Below are 18,109 nucleotides of genomic sequence, written 5' to 3' on the forward strand. Positions count from 1 at the left end.
AAGCCTGACTGAGACACAATCAGATATGAGGCATGTTAACAGTGTGACAAAACAAATACATTCTTGACTAAGAAATTAGGTAAAGGTAAAATAAAAGTCTGAAGAAGAAAATAGGAGGAATGAAAGCAAGTGGGGGAAACACAAGGAGCAATCAAAGTGTAGGTGAGAGACGAAAGGAGAAAAACATTGACAACAGTTTTGTTTTAATCAGAGAACATGAGAATATTCGGATGTGCAGCGCTGGAGTAACAGTTGTCCCTCTCAAATTAAAGCGAGTGGCTGTAAGAGAGAGTGAGGCAGAAAGGCTGTCCCATGAGACTGATTAATACTGAATTCCTGATGCTAATCTTTGTTTTGCACTTTTTTTTTTCTTTACGGGTGTCGAAACTGACACACACTCAAGACGCATGCCTTATGTATATTTAATGAAGGTTCTGCATTCGTTTAGCGCTTTCGTCTCACTGTGTGGCATGCCACATGCTTGCCTCCTTGTGAAGCTGTGCTGCTCCTTATATGGCAACTATCTTTATACATGTACAACTATCTTTATATGTTTTACACTCATTAGTTTGTAAGTTGAACATGCTGTAAATTATGTCTCATAGGATTGGGTGTTGTTTAGTTCCTCGATTCACAGAATGGTGATATGATAAACAAGTGTGTATGTGTGTGTGTGTATTTGAGAAGGAGAGAGAGAAAAAAAGAGAGAAAGAGATACTAGGTGTAGATGTTGCATCTTGTAGGACAGGTTAGGTTTTAGATAACAGGGCAGAAAGCCGCAGTGTCTGACATCATGTCTGCACCTGAGTGTGATGTCATCACAATGCCAAACCACAAACAACACTAAGTATTACCTTTATAATCTTAAATAGTCAAACAAGCTAATCAGCAAGCGCACACACATGCTTCTGAGATCCACTCTTCTAATAATACTATTCTTGTCCTCATTTACAAACACACACATTGCTGACAAGGCTTCAAGAGGCATGCAGAATGACTGCACTGGCATGCACGCACACACACACACACACACACACACACACTCAGACGTGCACACATACACACACATAAAAAGAAACTCAGTATCACTCACTGCAATCGTCTCTCAGTCTCTCGCGCAGAGAAAGGTGCACACAACCCATTACTACAGCTCTCTCATCCCAAGCTTCCTAATCAAGCATGCTCTCTTTCTTCCCACTAGTACAAAAACTCTTTTAGTGTTTTGTTTCGCAGACTGTTTAAAATGTCATTTCTCTCTTGTAATCAGACATCAAAGCCAGCTCCGAAGGCTTTTATTTTCTTAGCCAAATCCCAAAATTGTTTCTGATTTAGAGAGCTGGCCACAGGCCTAGCAGCGTTTGGAATTAATAAGAGAGAGAGAGAGAGAGAGAGGGTCATGTTTAAACTGGGCTGTGGTAGCTAAGTTCATCAATGAGGTGTCAAAATGAAGAGTAGCATTCACACACGCGAACACAGGCGCACGCACAGACACAAAGAGGATGTCCTGTCTCAATAAAATAATAAAGGTTTGGAAATCACACAATAACCAGACTATTACTCAGTCCTGTAGAACATAAGAAAAACTGTACTGATCTGGTGATTTATTGAAAAGCTCTCTCTCTCTCTCTCTCTCTCTCTTAGCCAAATTCAATAAACTGTGTTACATTCATGTGAGCCTGTCAGAAGAAATATGGACCATAAAACATTCACAGAAATGACCAAAAAGATAAAATGTAAAAAAAAAAAAAAAGATGAAGAAGAAGAAAAGGAAGAAGAAGAAAAGACAAATGGTGAGGTGGTGAAGTGATGGAATCAGTGATGAATCACAAAGACTGTTTTCATGTGAAAATGTGAGCTGATAGGCAAACAGAGGAAAGAGTGGAGTGTGTGTGTGTGTGTGTGTGTGTGTGTGTGTGTGTGTGTGTTCATGCGCACTGAATAAATGATCTCTGAACACCTCAGTGCTCTACTCATTGTTGTTATACTAAAACCTGGATTTAAGAGGTGCGCTGCATTCATGCTACCTTGTAAGTGGTATTTTACAACTTGTAATAACATCGTTTCCCCTTCCAGGACATTCAACTCACTTAGTTAGGAAAAAACATGCATATATCCATGATGGTGTATACTTTTTAAAAGTTAAGCTCATAGAACACTATTAAGCCTGCAGTTTCATAGTTACAGACCTGAATGGCTGCTTGTACTGTTCCGCTATATTGAACATTTGTGCAACATTTTCTGATAAAATTACCAAAAGTACAATAACAACTGCAGATAATGACCAAGAGTTTCACAAAATGCTAGCCAAAGTCAATAGTGCGCAGTGTCCGATAAATGTTAGTGGAACCTTAATACTGCGTATCACTTTTTCAAAAAGTAATTAGTGCGGTCAGTGTTGTAGATGTAAACGATAGATGTCTGTATATTAACTGATCTAATAACATCTAAAGTCAATCCTGGTCTATAAACTAATTTAAAAGTAGAGAAGGGTGACACTGCCCACAGGACAGACAGGTGTGCTGATTTCACGTCACTCTGTAGACAGTGAAGAAACTGGTAACAGCCTAGCCCAGGTTTAAGGAGATAAATTTCTATTTGAAATTGAAGTTCCAGTGGCCTTCGCCAGTTGTAGGCAGGGAGTTACAAGTTGTAACTTCACCTTAAATGCAGCATTAAGAAGTGTTTGTCACACATTTTTTCACAGTAAATGGCTTGTATCACATATGTAATGCAAAGTGAGAGGGTGACAATTTTCACATTTGCAAAATGTGTGTGTGTGTTACTCCATTATATGTTGAGATTTAAAAACTGTAATCGGTAATGTTCAATATTGTTTATGGGGTTGAAGTAATTCTATTATAAATCAAAATATGTTTTTAACATTTGATGCTTTAGAGCTAAAGAATAAGGCAGTTAGGAATAAAAGTGTGTGTGGTATGTGTGTGGTATGTAATGCAGTGTGTGTGTTATTGTGTGTAATTATACACAAACACACACACACACACACACACACACACACACTATATATATATATATATATATATATATATATATATATATATCCTTTTATATCCCTATATATATATATAGTGTGTGTGTGTGTGTGTGTGTGTATAATTATATTACAGAAATGAGTGGGACCCTCACAGACATTCACACACACACACACACACACACAGTGCTCAGCTGGCAGCAACTGTGAGTGGTGAAGTAACACACTGGGCTCTGTGCTACCAGGCAGAGGTAATTGGGCCAGATTACCAACCAGGTGGAAACATTCGGCCTTCCTGCTTCTTTTTTCCTATCCATTCCCACTCTCTTGTTTCTCTCTCTTTTCCTTCGTCTATTATTTTTCTTACTGCTGCCCTTTTTTTCTTAAAGGCCATGCAACACATTGTTGGTCACTCAAAAGCATTACCTCAAACTTTAGATATTACATACACACAAGCTGTATTGAGCAATACTGAACCGTTCAGTATAAAAATACTTGTATTGATTTGAATCACTTGCTCACAAGATGACTTTTCACTAACAATATTTAGTTTCACTTTGCACAGTAGCTACTTTTCTTTACAGCTCTCCCCTTAGCTGAATAAAAGAGAGACACAACAGACTGCACAACAGATAAAGAACAAATCAAAGATCAAGAGAGAGTGTGCGTGCGTGCGTGTGTGTGAGAGAGAGAGAGAGAGAAAAAGAGGGAGAGAGAGAAGAAAGACTGCTCTAAGCCGACTCATGCCTGAGCAGAGCACTAATTTAAACTAACCCTAACCCTGTGAAAGCCTGAGGGCTGCAGGCCACTCTCCATCACACACAGCACGGCTGAGTAGCTCTGCTGGACAGCGGAGGAGGAGGACGAGTGCATAAGGACGAGTGCAGCAGACGACCTGCAGGATCATTCAGATAGGATCCAGGCCCAGTGGGAAGAGCGTAGAGAAATGGAAAGTAAGCCAAGCAGGGCTCAACAGTGTAGAACTCTTCTTCTATGCAAACATAAATGTCAGTCACAGGGTATCCCCCTTTCAATAAAATAAACATTTGGGGCTGTGGGTGCATGTAAGTATGTGTGAGGTAGGAAGAGAGAGAGACAGAGACGAAGAGAGAGAAAGGGGGAGAAAAAGAGAGACAGACAGGCAGATAGACAGATAGAGAGAAAGAGAGATGGTGCTTCTTAATTTAGACTGAACCTTGAAGTTCACTGGTGTGTTTGTTGCATCTGTGTGCAGCCCAAAGTACTCCCAAACTATGGTTCACACACACACACACACACACACACACACACACACACAGGTCCTCAAAGAGCATCCCAGAAAGCTCTTCTCATTGATTTCCAGAAATATGCGAGGTCTTTTAAGCATTCCTCCCACCAGCAATGTCTTTGCTCTCTAGGGAGGTGTGTGTGTGTGTGTGTGTGTGTGTGTGTGTATGTCTCTCTGTGTGTGTGTGTGTGCGCGCAAAAAAGAAAAGAATGCAAAGAAAGAGTGCAAATGACAGAGTGAAAGGCGAGGCAAGACCGTGACTTTTTGCACATTATGCTTATTTTTAATTATTAGAAAGCATAAATTGTTTCTTCTTGTGTGTAGGTTATTGCATCTTTATGGCCAGCAAAGAGGGAGCTCATGGACTTTTGGTTTTCTTGAATCAGCAAGAGAATAAAACTAGATAAAAGCTAAATAGAATGCTTTTTTTCCCTTCTTTTTTAAAATAACAATATAATTAAATATTATTATATTTTTATATTTTGTGTTATGTGTTGTGTAATAGTAAATGAACATTGAATTTATTTTTGGTATATTAAGTATAGCGAATCTTTATGTCCTACTGATTTTAACATGAAATAACAACACAGAGCTGGATCTGATAATCTGGTGAATTAAATAATATTAGTATAATACTACTAATAATAATCATAAAAAATAATAATAATAATTATTATTATTATTAGTGTTGTTGTTGTTATAGCGTTGTAAACAATAACATACAAAAAAGTGAAGATATCGTGGATAAAACAGAACAGCTGAAGCATTTATAGTAATAGACACAAACATACTTATAATATAAAGTCAACTATTTAAAAAAATTACTTTAAAGTAAGATCTGCTATTTGGGACGGATCTGAGTTGAAGTAGTGTGGACAAAAAGCGCGCACACACACACACACACACACACACACACTCTTAAGCAGACAGACGAAGACAAAAGCTAGATGCAGTGAGACAAAATGTGCACCTGTACTACATGAGCGAGCGTCAGGCTTTGAACAGACTTTTTGCACATCTGCTGAGGAAATGAAGCAAAGGAAAGATGCGTAAGGAAAGAAAAGAAGGATAAAATATTAGCAAAGGATCCCCCTGTACATATTACCCTGCAACATTTGAACAGCACGTAATTCAGGCTGCTGCAGCAATGCAATAAAGTCTGTGAGCTGCGCTGGTGTTGGAAATGGGATTCAGAAATTCAGGACTTAAAAAAGAAAAAAGGAAAAAAAAAAGAAAGAAAGAAAGAATCAACACAGAGCCGAAAAACTCTATTTAAAACGCACAAGTAAAACAAACATTTGCTCGAGAGTGCTTATAAATGAGATGGCCTACTTTCGTGGAGTTTGTTCTGTTCGTTTTATTTTACGACTCTGGACGAGTTAATTATACGGAGTTATTTGCGCGGGGCAAACAGAAATGGTGTGTGGAGAGCCTGAGAGAAGAGGTTAGGAAAGCCTGGCGCACAACAGCCTCTCCTCTTACTGTATTAAACATTAAACACAGCCAGTGCCAAAAATCATAATTAACACGTTTTAACTATATATATATATATATATATATATATATATATATATATATATATATATATATATAAACGCGCGCGCACATATTTCCAGAAAACCTTTAAGAATGTTCGGGGGCACGTTAAGGCGATACCAGAAAAGGATCAGTTTAAAAGAACGCACTCGAAGTGCAATTACATGCATAACACCAGATGTGTTAACAGGAGTTCATCACGTGTGGGAGAGACGACTCCGTATGTTTACAAAGAAATTGTATGTTTTGCAAATAACGTTGCATTTTGCTTAAACATTATTCTTCCCTATGCATGGAAACTTTGGGGACACAAAATGCATACTGCGATATAGTGTCTCGTGTGGTGTGTGTAGTTTCTGTTTAATGTAGCCCTGTTAAAGACCATTAGCTTAAGACTGGTCTAGACTGAGCGATTCGGGTTTGTCCGCGCTGCAAGTAAGAATGCATTTTGTTAGTCCTGACTTCTAAATTCAAATGACTTGGGTTGAAATCCACTCTGAAATCCAGTAATATTAAACGTCAAGTGTTCATTCTCTAAAGCATGTCATTTCCGAAGAAATTGAATTAAACCGGCCTCCAGGACCGCATTTCAAAACAAGATCTTTAAGTAATGTGTGTGTAAAAAAAAAAAAAAAAAAAATGAATTATACTCAAGAGAGATCAATTTACATTGATATTAATATTATTTGTATTATAAATAACAGGTTTATTTAAATACTTCCTGACTTCGAGACAAGCCACTGACTGACATATGAAAAACAGGACTGTGGAACAAAAGCAGTCTGGTCGATTTAATTCTGGTTTCATGCCTCTGGGTGGTCAACTTCCAAAGTTATAGCCTAGACATTAAATAATAAAGAGGTGCATTAAGCTAATGTTGACGGATAACGGTGTGGAAAATACCTCATGAAGTTACAAACCGCACATTTTGTCCTATTTACTACGCTGGGGTGTATATAGTTCATATGGATATTTAGACCCAAAGTACTGTTTTTGTAGGGATATTTTTTAGATCAGACCCGAAAAGCAGCAGCAACGGCCAATTCCGCAACATCTTAAACCAATTATAGCCGTGCTTGCATAATCACTAGAGTCAAGTATTTACATTCATATTAGATTGACCAAGACGCTATTAGTTCGTCACAGTGTATACAGGCGAAAAGCAAGCTCACTGAATGCAATATAAAAACCAAAGAAGGCCATCAGTCGATCAACACGAAGTCCGAGAAGGAGAACTCATTAGGAAAAGAAGAAAAGACTTCCACGGGTTAGGCGACTTTCCCCTATGACATGAACGCTTTTGTAATCTACTTTAGATTCCTTGGAGACAGGGACGTTTCATGCTCTCATTCACACACCTATTAACATTTTGTCTGAATTAATTTCCCGAATTGAAGCAAATAATAATAATAATAATAATAATAATAATAAATTAAGGACTGTAGTTGGTCACCTGTATTTTAAGAAAACACTGCTGGTCAAATATTAAGTGGGATTTATGGAGGGGGGGGGGGTAATATGCATAAATTTAACAAAATTATACTGTTACTTAAGTGTTAACCATGCGGTTACTACGCAAACTAGTGACTGCAAAGTATTTCACTCAAATTTATATATTAAAAAACACACACAGAACAAAGCTGTTCACTACAGATTCAGAGAACAAATGATTCCTAAATAACACGCAAAGATGAAAACGTAAATGAGTTTAGCATTGCCTCCAACCACAAGGACACTCATTATCCCTAAAAACAAATGCAAGGGAAGACTAATCGAATAAATTAAGAAAACCATAAACGTGATACTAAGATAAACTACACGTTTAGTCTACTGCATTTTTGCTAAAGAGAGGAGCAGCAAAAACATCACGCCAACCTTAAAAAAATGCTTTACTGCATACAATTTTGAGTACTGCTGTTACATGATTTTACAATGTAATGTGTGTTCTGCCACTACAAAAAAAGTCTTTATTTATTAAAAAATGCATGTTTCTGCAGCATAGGTCTATACATTAAACATGATTGTTAATGAATATGATTTAACTTGTAGCTATAATTTAGATGAATGCATGCGACACATTTGTCCCATCAGTATGCAAAACGAGATGCAGTGGAGCCTTGTGCTCAAAGCAGTCGGAGTCATACTCCACAGCCACTTGTTAAATCTAATGCATGCACTGTCAAGCCATTCGCACCCCGTCACATCAGCGCTCAATATAGACACCGGATTTTCTAACATTACAGAACCCTCTATTACCAAATCACACACAGACGCATACAAGCGCAGACTGACCATAATCCTGGACACTGTAAAATAACACATATGCACACACACACCGTCATAAGGTGACGTGGATGTAACACAACCTATTAAAAAGTAACATTTTTGTAATAAATCATGGCGAAACAAAGAAAGTACAGTTTCCCTCAAAACTATTGTTATATTATTTCATACTCTAGATATATCAGAGGGGAATGTCTTATTTTATTGGCGTCCAGACATACAACGCATTTTTTAAATAAGACAGTACGATATTACGATGACGTCTAACGTTCGAAAGGTTTAAGCTCTGGCACTTGGACTGCCAGAAGCACACACACGCGCACACACATACACATTTCATACAACTAATGTCAGTCACTAATTACTTCAATAAAATGTTACAATATCGACTAGAACTGGTACATAAAGTTCTGAGCAGTCCACAGTAAACTAATTTCCAAAAGGACTGCAGACTAAGGTTATACCGTCTAAGTAATTTCCCTTTCCAATAAATAACACGTATGCGCAGCCTATAGCCTACTGCTCACAGGTGCGTAGACTGTGCTGACTGCACACCGAAACACTCAGCATACAATAAAACCCAGAGTGTACAAAAGCTCAACAGGTCAGCAAGAAAGGTAGCGATAACACTTACCTGACTGTGGAGGTATGGGGATGTGTGAGGGGTAGTATTTCCCGGGCTGAAAGGCAGCGGGGTGCTGCACGGCTGCGTGGCTGACTGCAGTGATCCGGGAGGCGGCGCGGTGAGCCAGCGGGCCTCGCTCTGTAAGCAGCGGAGGAGGAGGGCCGAACTCCCGGCCTTCCATTCCAAAACAGCCGATAAATCCGAAATCCAAAGGGGGCAAACCGAACCGACGCTATAATCCCGTTAGGAGTTTCGCTTAGGTCTTGCATTCAGCACCGTGTTGGATTTGACGCCCAAAAAAGTAGATTACGTCCCAGTCATAGTTTCTGCAAACAAAAAAAACACAGTTCTTAAGACCGAATTGCCATAGACACGGATTCAGAAAAAAAATTCACACGTCGTGTTTTTGTTTCTGATCTTTATAAGACATCCGCAGCCTTCCGTTAAAATTATATTACTGTATTATACAGTTTAGTAATAAATGCAAGTACTTGTATATACAGGCTTAAAAATACTCTCATTAAAAAAAATAAAATCAAAAGGCAAAGGTACATACCCCCAATTTTACCCAGTAAGATTGTACAACACAAGATAGCACAGATAAGAACAAATTCTACATTATAATATATAGACAACTTCTATAGATAGACAAGGCCGTCTTATCATTATTATTATTATTAGTATTAGTATACTATACTAATATATTTACTATATTTTGACAGTAGAATTTTTTTTAAATGATCAACAGACCTCAAACAATAAAGATTTAAGCCAATCTACCCAAAGATGTTTTACTATGCACTCCAACAAAGCTAAATGACGAGCAATTAGTGAAATCATTTTTATTATAAGACCTGTATTTGTCGTGTAAGTTAACTAGTGCCCGTATTTGTGTGAATTCTGAATTTTACTCTTCTCATTCTGTCCACTAAATGTGGAAGTGTGGGCCAAAAGATTAGGCCTCACCATCGTCACCTTTGCCCCTACACCCCAACTTCGCTCAAATATCATGTATTTACATGTAAATGACGAACTGCGATATAGTACGCTGACATGGGCTTCCTATTATCCTAAATCCAATCAAGCAAAATAAAGAGATTTATTTTTTTAGCAGAAAATATTTGTGTGCGCGCTCGTGCACACACACACACACACACACACACACACACATATATATATATATATATATATATATATATATAGAGAGAGAGAGAGAGAGAGAAGTTCTAATGGCGCATGGTATAAGCTGTTCGTAGGAGTGTGAAGAAATTACACATAAATATAAAAATATAGAAAATAAATACAAAGCACTGGTGTAATGAATGAAATGGTGAGCTTCTTTTTATAACACCCAAATAAAAGCAACAGAGAATATATGATTGATGCGTATCGACTCGTCATCATTCTGAATTGCTATGAAAAAAGGCATATTCAAGTATTCAAAACGTGGGCGAAAAGATGCACAAGTCGCCTAGTTTATTACGGGGTGATGGCATAGGCAGTTTTGCAGTAGTCTTCTATAAATTGAACATCGATAGCTCGTGACTGGAAATACATCATAGACACGTACACACCAATGATAAATTCAGCAGTTTGTAATTTTATACAGACAAAGACGAAACATACACGAGCAACACCCCAAATGGAAGAATGTAAAAGCGATTATTATAAAGAAAGCTAAAAAGAAAGCAGCATTTTAGGCATGCATTGCCCATGAAATTCTGTGAATTTTCAACCTTTCGCTTTGACAATGCACACTAATGCACAAAATTCAGCCTTTCGCTATGACAATTAACACTAATTCACTTTGGTCGCGTCAGTGCAATGACTGATGAAAGCTTAACATTTGCTTTAAGATGAGGTGTACAGTAATGTTTTTGTACATCTGCTAAAATCTGTTTAAAATAACACTAACTGAAAAGACACGACGAGTACTTGTGATCTACACGTTGTGTGCGTGTGTATATATATATATATATATATATATATATATATATATATATATAAGGATTGCGTCCTGTGATTCTGCAAAACCCATAAGGTACAAAACAAATTTCGGTTAATTGTGTAGCTGACAGTGTAGCTACAGTGGGTTTATGCATTTAAAAGGCTATTGATATATACATTAAATAAATAAATTGTAATCCTGCAAAACGATCGAAAACTATTATCTTTCAGTTAAGGTTAAAATTCAGTTGGTCTGCATTAATTGATTATTTGAGAGCATAGTTTGCTTTAATATTGTAAATCAAACTCAATCGCTATAGTGTGCAAATACAATTGGCTGGAATCAGGCGTTAACAAGAATCCATACATGCCAGCTTAGATTATTATTATTATTATTATTATTATTATTATTGATGTTAGTAAAAAGCACCTATCTAAAGCAGTAAAGTAATAGCTTATACACATTTCTCAGCCATCAGCGCGTCAGTATTACAGCTTGAGTAATACTACATAACACCAGATGTTCTGCGAGAAAGAAAAAATATGGTAAGAGTAGCTCTGGAAAACAAATGTTTATTATTACACACAGACTGTATACAACGTAAATAAATTACTTACTGGTAAGTTATTCCTTGCATAACAATACATGGTTAAAAACATTGTTAAAAATAGGTAAAAGACAGCAGATGCAGAATAAAAAACGACATGTGGAAATGGTTACATCCTAGCCTGGTGACTGCAGTGTGTGCAGTTAGAGTTCGGAGATACACCGCACTATAGAGCTTCTACTGAAGCGAGCTCGCGTACATGCAGGCTCAGGCTCTTTCCTGAATCCGCGCATGCCACTCAAGGAGACAGGAGGGAGGAGCCAGGGGGGACAGCCTCACCCATTGGTGTAATACCGACATGTCAATAAGCTCGTGCAGAGCGCCGCGGGATAAACACAAGTCCTGATTGGTTGGTACGCTGAACCAATGGCGTATTAGCTATCAGGCAACGAAACAAAACGGTGCGCGCTACATTCAATCTTTCCAGTAGTGCTTCTTAGTTGAGCACAGTCGTAACCACATGTGTCTAATAGCAGATATAAAAAAACAGACCGTAATTCTTGATAGTAATGTAAAAGGAAGGAATTTTGCAACTGTTTTAACTGTCATAATAAGAAAGAAAAAAAAAAACTCTTTATGGGCATAAATTGAGTACCCACAAATATCCATCCTTTTAACACCGCGGTTTCCTTTTTTAGGTAAGAAAAATGTTGTCAGTTTGTTTTCAAACACGTCTGATTAAAAATAACGAGATAGAGTAACCTGCATGAAAAATAAAACTTTGAATGACGTCGCAGAAAATATGACAGCTGACTATAGGTTCTTTGTACATGTTAAAATGCGTTGTTTTAAGCATAAAAGGGGTTAAAAAATGGGTTTCAACCTGAAACGTGTTTGATTGGCTGGCATGTTGCCAGAACAGTGTCAATCATAGAGTGTAAACAAGGCTCTGATTGGCTGCTGGCCAGTCCGCACTGGGCTGCCTAAAAAAAGCAATTACTGGCCTTGCGGTTTCAAGGCGGCCCAAAGCTGCATGATGAAAGGAGATAAGAAGGGGCGGTTTCAAGGCCTCCCCTAGGCGAACCTAGCTGGCCCCAAAGCTAAAAGAGAGTCAAGGAGTGACTTAATCAAAGGAAATACGTTAAAAAGGAGAAAATTACACGTTATATTAAATATAGCGTCTAGATGCGCGGATTAATATAGCATAATACAGCAGCAACATAATAAAGCGAGTAGACTACATGGAAATTATTGAACCAAAAGGACAGTATCGGGGGAAAGAGCGATCGCGAAACCAGTGGAGGTAGAAGAGCTACCCTCAAAATAAATAAGCTGGAACTGTTTTTCTTCTGACTTTTCTTTGCTTGCTCTGTTTAATATCCTACTTTAGTGTAATTTCTATTTAAAAAACAGACAATTTCTTACTGTAAGTTGTGTACTTGATGTTTTCAAAGAGTAGGTTGGAGAGAGAAGTAAAATTTGTCTCGCCTGTCAGTTAACAAGACGGGGTTTGGGTTCAAACAAGAATTTTAGCTTAACTAGAGGACTGAAAGACAAATTAGGTAGATTATTATTATTATTATTATTATTATTATTTGGAGGTTAATTTGGTAGGCCAACTAAGGCATGAAATATATAAATCCGACGTGCGTGCAAATCTTGGACTTTGTTCAATTAATTTGGTAGCATGGGCATTTTCTTCGCTTTTTCAGTTCTCCGATTAAGTAATCAACAGACAGAAAAAAAACACTATTATTATCATTATTATTATTAATCATAATAATATTAATAATATTATTAATAATAATAATAATAATGGTAATAATAAAAATAACATGGATAGGCATTAAGGCATGTTCCATTAAAATGATCACCGATCGCAATAAACATAATAATAATAATAATTATTATTATTATTATTATTATTATACTCCAGAATACTTAATATCCAATAAAAGCAAAGTAAGTCAACGTGAGCATAAAATTTCGTATTAGTGATTAAGTCAAATAGGGACTTTTTGCGGCAGGTTGTGCAAATTGTGCGGGTTGCAACCTGGATATAGCATGTGAGCTTTCGCTGTTTCCACCGTTCGCAGCAGTATGTTTTGTCCTGTGGATCTGAACAGAGTATAGGCCTTGGCGCTCACTGTAACGCAGCAAATTTGTGGAACTATACCAATTGAGCTGCACGTAGCTAACTAAAAAAAGTAAACCATGGCCAGTTTTAAACCTAAACATCAGACATATATGACTACAAATGAGTAGAAAAAAATCCGTAGGTAACTTAACACTGTGGAAATGTAACTAAATTCGGACAAACTTCAGTTGGTTGTGTAGGCGTACGTGAACTAGTTCATATCTGTAACAAGGTCACTTCAATTTATGATCGTGATTTAAATGTTTGTGGAAAATCCCTGATTATAAAAGATTGTTTTGGCAATGAAACAATATAAATCTCTTCTGCAACTTGTAGTGACACGGAAGACCCTTTTACTACTCTTTATCGGTTTCTTTTCGCAACCTGAAAGGTGGGTGTGGGGTTCATGTATAATGGTGTACTATAGCATAGCGATGGCCTGCGATACCATGCAAAACACTGAGAGAGAGAGAGAGAGAGAGAGAGAGAGAGAGCTCAACGTGCCAGCGCGAGCTACCCTGCTGTGGGACGCGGGGATAATTAATGCGGAGTGACTGATTTCTCTTGAAACAGACCAGTCCCACGAAGAGCATTGTCCACGATCGGTGGAGCGTCTCTGATTGACACTTTCCCTCCATCTCCCGGCCACATTCAAACTACCGGAACGGGCCGTTTGTCACCAGCGCGGGCCAAGACTGCTGCAGCAAGACCCCGTTATTGTTCTAGGGCGCAGTTTTAAACCGGTTTAAAGCAGGCCGTGTTCTCCCTGCCTTTGGCAAGAATATTTTAAGCAGGACGCTCCAATTCCGTGTTTGATCTGATGCTGCTTGCATGCGAATACATGTCCGTTGAATGGTTTGATATGAGCCCTGTTTGACGAATTGTTGAGCAATGTATGTAAAGAGCATAATAATAGTTCTAACGAGCATTTGTATTTCGTTAGGCCACATTTTCATTTAATCTACCACCAGTGACTTTAGTTGGCACGAGAAAAGTCAGCCTCATACTGATGATCGTTATTATTATATTTATTATTTAATGTAGGTGACAATCTCGATTTGTCTGTGGCGTTGCATCTTTAATTTTGTACAACAGCTGCAATTTTTTTTTTACCTTTTAACCCCCACAATTCACGTTTAACCCCTTAACATACGCACAATGACGAGGGAACCTACTTAAATAAGACGGACTTGGGCAATTTTATGACCCTGTAACCTCTTCCTAACGTATCACAGGCAACCTACTCACCGGGTTATTTTTATTGCTCTTACCACTTATTTTAGCTCTGCGATTTTCATGCACAGCACTCCAGTCCAGTGCTATATGTAAGTCCATGTGGATCATGTGGTCAGGGTAGAAGAAACTTGGCATGTTAGGGGATTGTCACAACATTTCCCAGCGCTGAGAAAGTGTGGCGTGAACGCGGTCATGAGTGTTGCTGGGAATTCTGGCACACTTGTTTTAATAAAATGTAGAAAATAAAGCTGTGCCGTGACCCCTTAAAATCACCAAATCACCGTCTCCTTTCCCTCCCAACAAAAACAGAACGGTAAAGGTGGGCACGTTCATTTCAGCCGCCACCTACCTTCACAAACGTGGCCTAGGCCAAGAAAGATGCATCCAAGATATAGAGCTGTACTCTTTTTTTTACATTGTTAATCGAGGATACTACCAACAACAGACAACTTTGCAACATTTTTCTTGTAGTTGTCTTGTCTGAAGATCAGCGTGTGTAGCCTGTGCATACGCAGTGCAGTCATTGTATAACAGAAAAAAAAAGACATCATTCTATAGAACACGGGTTACATTAATGTGTTGGTTAAAAAGTCAACTACAAAGTGGAAACCTGGGCATCGAGGCTGTGTGGCGCTGCCATATTACACCACTTGAGTTAATTGAATAAACATACGTGCCCACGAGGGAGGGCACTAAGTCCAATCAGTCCAATCGCTGTCTATAATTTCGAGGGAATGGCGTTTCCGCCGTGTTTAGTTCGGTACCACTGCGAGGTTATCAATAGGAAAACCCATCTGTGTCCAATTAAGGCAAGTATGGGCTCACTCCCATAAATGACACAAGCCTCCCTCATTACGACCTGTTTTATTGAAAAAGCTAAAAGTCAAACTAAACGGGGGTAAAGAAGTGTAACAGAATACACTGGACATGTGCATCTCTGATGGTTTGATTAAAGAAGACCTTTATTATTTTCCTTTTAATTACCTTGGCGTGATAAAAAAAAAACTCACCCAGAAACCCTGCATGAAAGACAAACAGTCAATAGGTCGGTTTCAGGGATGCAGACGAGACACCTTTTACAGGCTTTATAAATGTATTATTATAAATACAAAATATTTCTTAGAAAGTTAGAAATCTTCCAAAAATATGGAAAACAGTTTTTAACAGAAACCTCTTCAAAGCAGAGACTCGACTACAGTATGTCCTAAGGTCCTTGTATTTTGTTTCGTTTTTTTCCTTTCTTTTCCTCCACACAACGATTTATTAGGCTCCAGGCCAGATTATTTAAAATAGGCCTTCATTACTATCACCTATTCAGTTTGGAGAAAAAGTTGTTTTAAACGTTCATTGAAAATTTCACTATAACAGTGAACAACGTATGGTGCATTTAAGATCTAACTTTGTTGTTCCTAGCGGACAAATTATATTTAGCTTGACAAACAGCTGTTTCTTTCTCTTTTTTAAAAATGCTGTTTTTGATTATGTTTCTTTTGTGATGCAATAAATTCGAATTATATACAAAATTGTTCTATACCACCTTTTGTAGACAAACGCAGAATCTACAATAAAATTCTTTCCACGCTAAAATGCATATTCACCTATGATGAACATTTTACCGTGCGTCTTACATTATTGCCGTGCGTCAGTGTTATAAAGTCTCGAAATAAATCTATTATAATACTTAAAATGCAAATTCCTACAAGCTAAATAGCCTGCTATTCAAAAGTGTGCATTCAACGTCTTGCATGCCGTTGTCAGTCAGATACTTAGAACATTGCAGGCCTAACATATAGTATATATAGCCATTGTTTTGTGAAAAATTAACAGCTGGATTCTAGAAATGTAATTCGTAGCGTTGTATGCAACTAAAAATGTCACTCATTATTATCCTAAATTAGAGCAAGTGTTTCGTGCCGCAGCCAATGCTCTCAAAATTTGGACAAAAACAACTCATGACTGACCTCGCTGCGAAATGTCCGAAAACGTCCGAAATGTTGAAGGGAGCCTACAGTGCAAAATAAGCAGTAGCCAACTAAAGTTTATTTAAACGCTTCTTTTTGAATTCAGGATCATAAAGTGTTAACAGACTTAGTAATCACCATTGCAAAACCAACAATATTTCACACCCAATGTAAGCCTAAGTTAAGCGAACTTTACCATAAATGCAGAATAAGGTCGGCATGTCTCTCCGGTTCAAAATAGTAAATTGAATGCATTGATCGTTTTTTTTACGCATGGACACAGCCTTTGAAAATTATATATTTGTTCGGCATAAAATGTGTTCATATATGTGAAAAATCAAGTCTTTAAAAATGACACCACTGCAACATACTCCAAAACAAAAGAAATGTATGTTTTCCAGACTTTGATAACCATATACGGATAAGTGCAGATAAAACATATAGTTCTAATTTGCTAATATGCTCTCTCAAATCTGGTTATCTAAATAAAATTTTGTCAGTCAGTTAATTGTCTAAAATAGATGCATGGATTTCCAAGAAATATGCTGAGAAATAGTGTTTACCACAATCGTACAAATTATATAAAAGTGTAAACAGATAGCACCTTTCTTTGAAATACCATTTTCACTGGCTAATCCTAGGCGAGGGTAATAAATCAAAATCTGAGGAGTAGAAAACACCTACCTATAAAAACGCCAATCCGAACAACAAATCTATTCTGAACGCGGACTGGCTATTGATTTACGCAGAGTGGGCAAAAAAAGCCGAAAACAACGAGCCAGTTCCGTACATTCAGGCCTTTGATAATGAAAAGACTTCTGAAGTTTCCTCGCTTTCGTGTATCGTGTTTCGTGTACCACCTTCTGAGTAAAAAAAAATCCTAACAGTTTAGAAAAGAACTTATTGAGTTTACGTTCTTGGCTTTAGCGTTACCGTCGCCAAAAAAAAAAACTTTGCATGGTCACTCTCTTGTAATTGGCAGTTAAAAGATGGCCTGGGTTCTGTCTGCAGCTCCTGTTATAATGGAGACCAGTTTAGTGCAGGGAGCAAATCCGCCCGAATAGAGCCTGCTGCCTCTGCAAGCCTCTATAATCACAAATTTATGGCTGCATGACGCGTCCTTCTCTCCCACAATGCAGCTCAGTCACTGACACTGAAAATTGATGAACAGATTAGCACAATTTAACACATTTCCTAACATTCACATATGTATAAAGCATTTTCATTTCTTTTAATGCATGCCGCACAACCACTCCCTGACACACCTTGTACTGTTATTCTTTTTTTCCTTGTAAGATCGCTATGTTAGAACAGGACCTCGGGGAATGCGACCCCCTCACGATCTCCCCTGGAAAATCCTGAACGTAGTTATTCACTTCTGTTCCTCCATGTTGATGGACTTTTGTCCCATTTTAAAAGCCCCCACCTTACTCAAACAGATCTCGTTCGCAAGGATTTTGCCTTAAAATCACGTGTACAAAATCATATCGAACACGCAAGTCATGCGAGTGTCTCTCACATAACCTGGCGCACTTTTTAAGTCATAAATAAAGCGATGCTCGTGTTTGTTTAAGTCC

General features: G+C 37.9%; 1 protein-coding gene across 4 annotated transcripts in view; it reads right to left on the bottom strand.

Annotated features, from left to right (window-relative positions):
- bahcc1b (BAH domain and coiled-coil containing 1b) overlaps positions 1 to 17,855 on the bottom strand; it is an 86,817-nt gene extending 68,962 nt beyond the window's left edge. For 2 of the 4 annotated variants that reach the window (XM_053511844.1, XM_053511841.1), the window contains exons 1-2: positions 11,269 to 11,406; positions 8,713 to 9,029 (exon numbers count right to left, since the gene is read on the bottom strand). In XM_053511844.1, the coding sequence (XP_053367819.1) occupies positions 8,713 to 8,884 (172 nt within the window). In that variant the 5' untranslated portion in view covers positions 8,885 to 9,029; positions 11,269 to 11,406. Of the gene's footprint in view, positions 1 to 8,712; positions 9,030 to 11,268; positions 11,407 to 17,216; positions 17,373 to 17,797 lie in introns of those variants that run through there. The other 2 variants (XM_053511843.1, XM_053511842.1) reach the window with 2 other exon arrangements.
- Positions 17,856 to 18,109: the final 254 nt, after the last annotated feature.

The sequence above is a fragment of the Clarias gariepinus genome, chromosome 14 (genome assembly GCF_024256425.1).
Source record: "Clarias gariepinus isolate MV-2021 ecotype Netherlands chromosome 14, CGAR_prim_01v2, whole genome shotgun sequence".
Classification (NCBI taxonomy): domain Eukaryota; kingdom Metazoa; phylum Chordata; class Actinopteri; order Siluriformes; family Clariidae; genus Clarias; species Clarias gariepinus.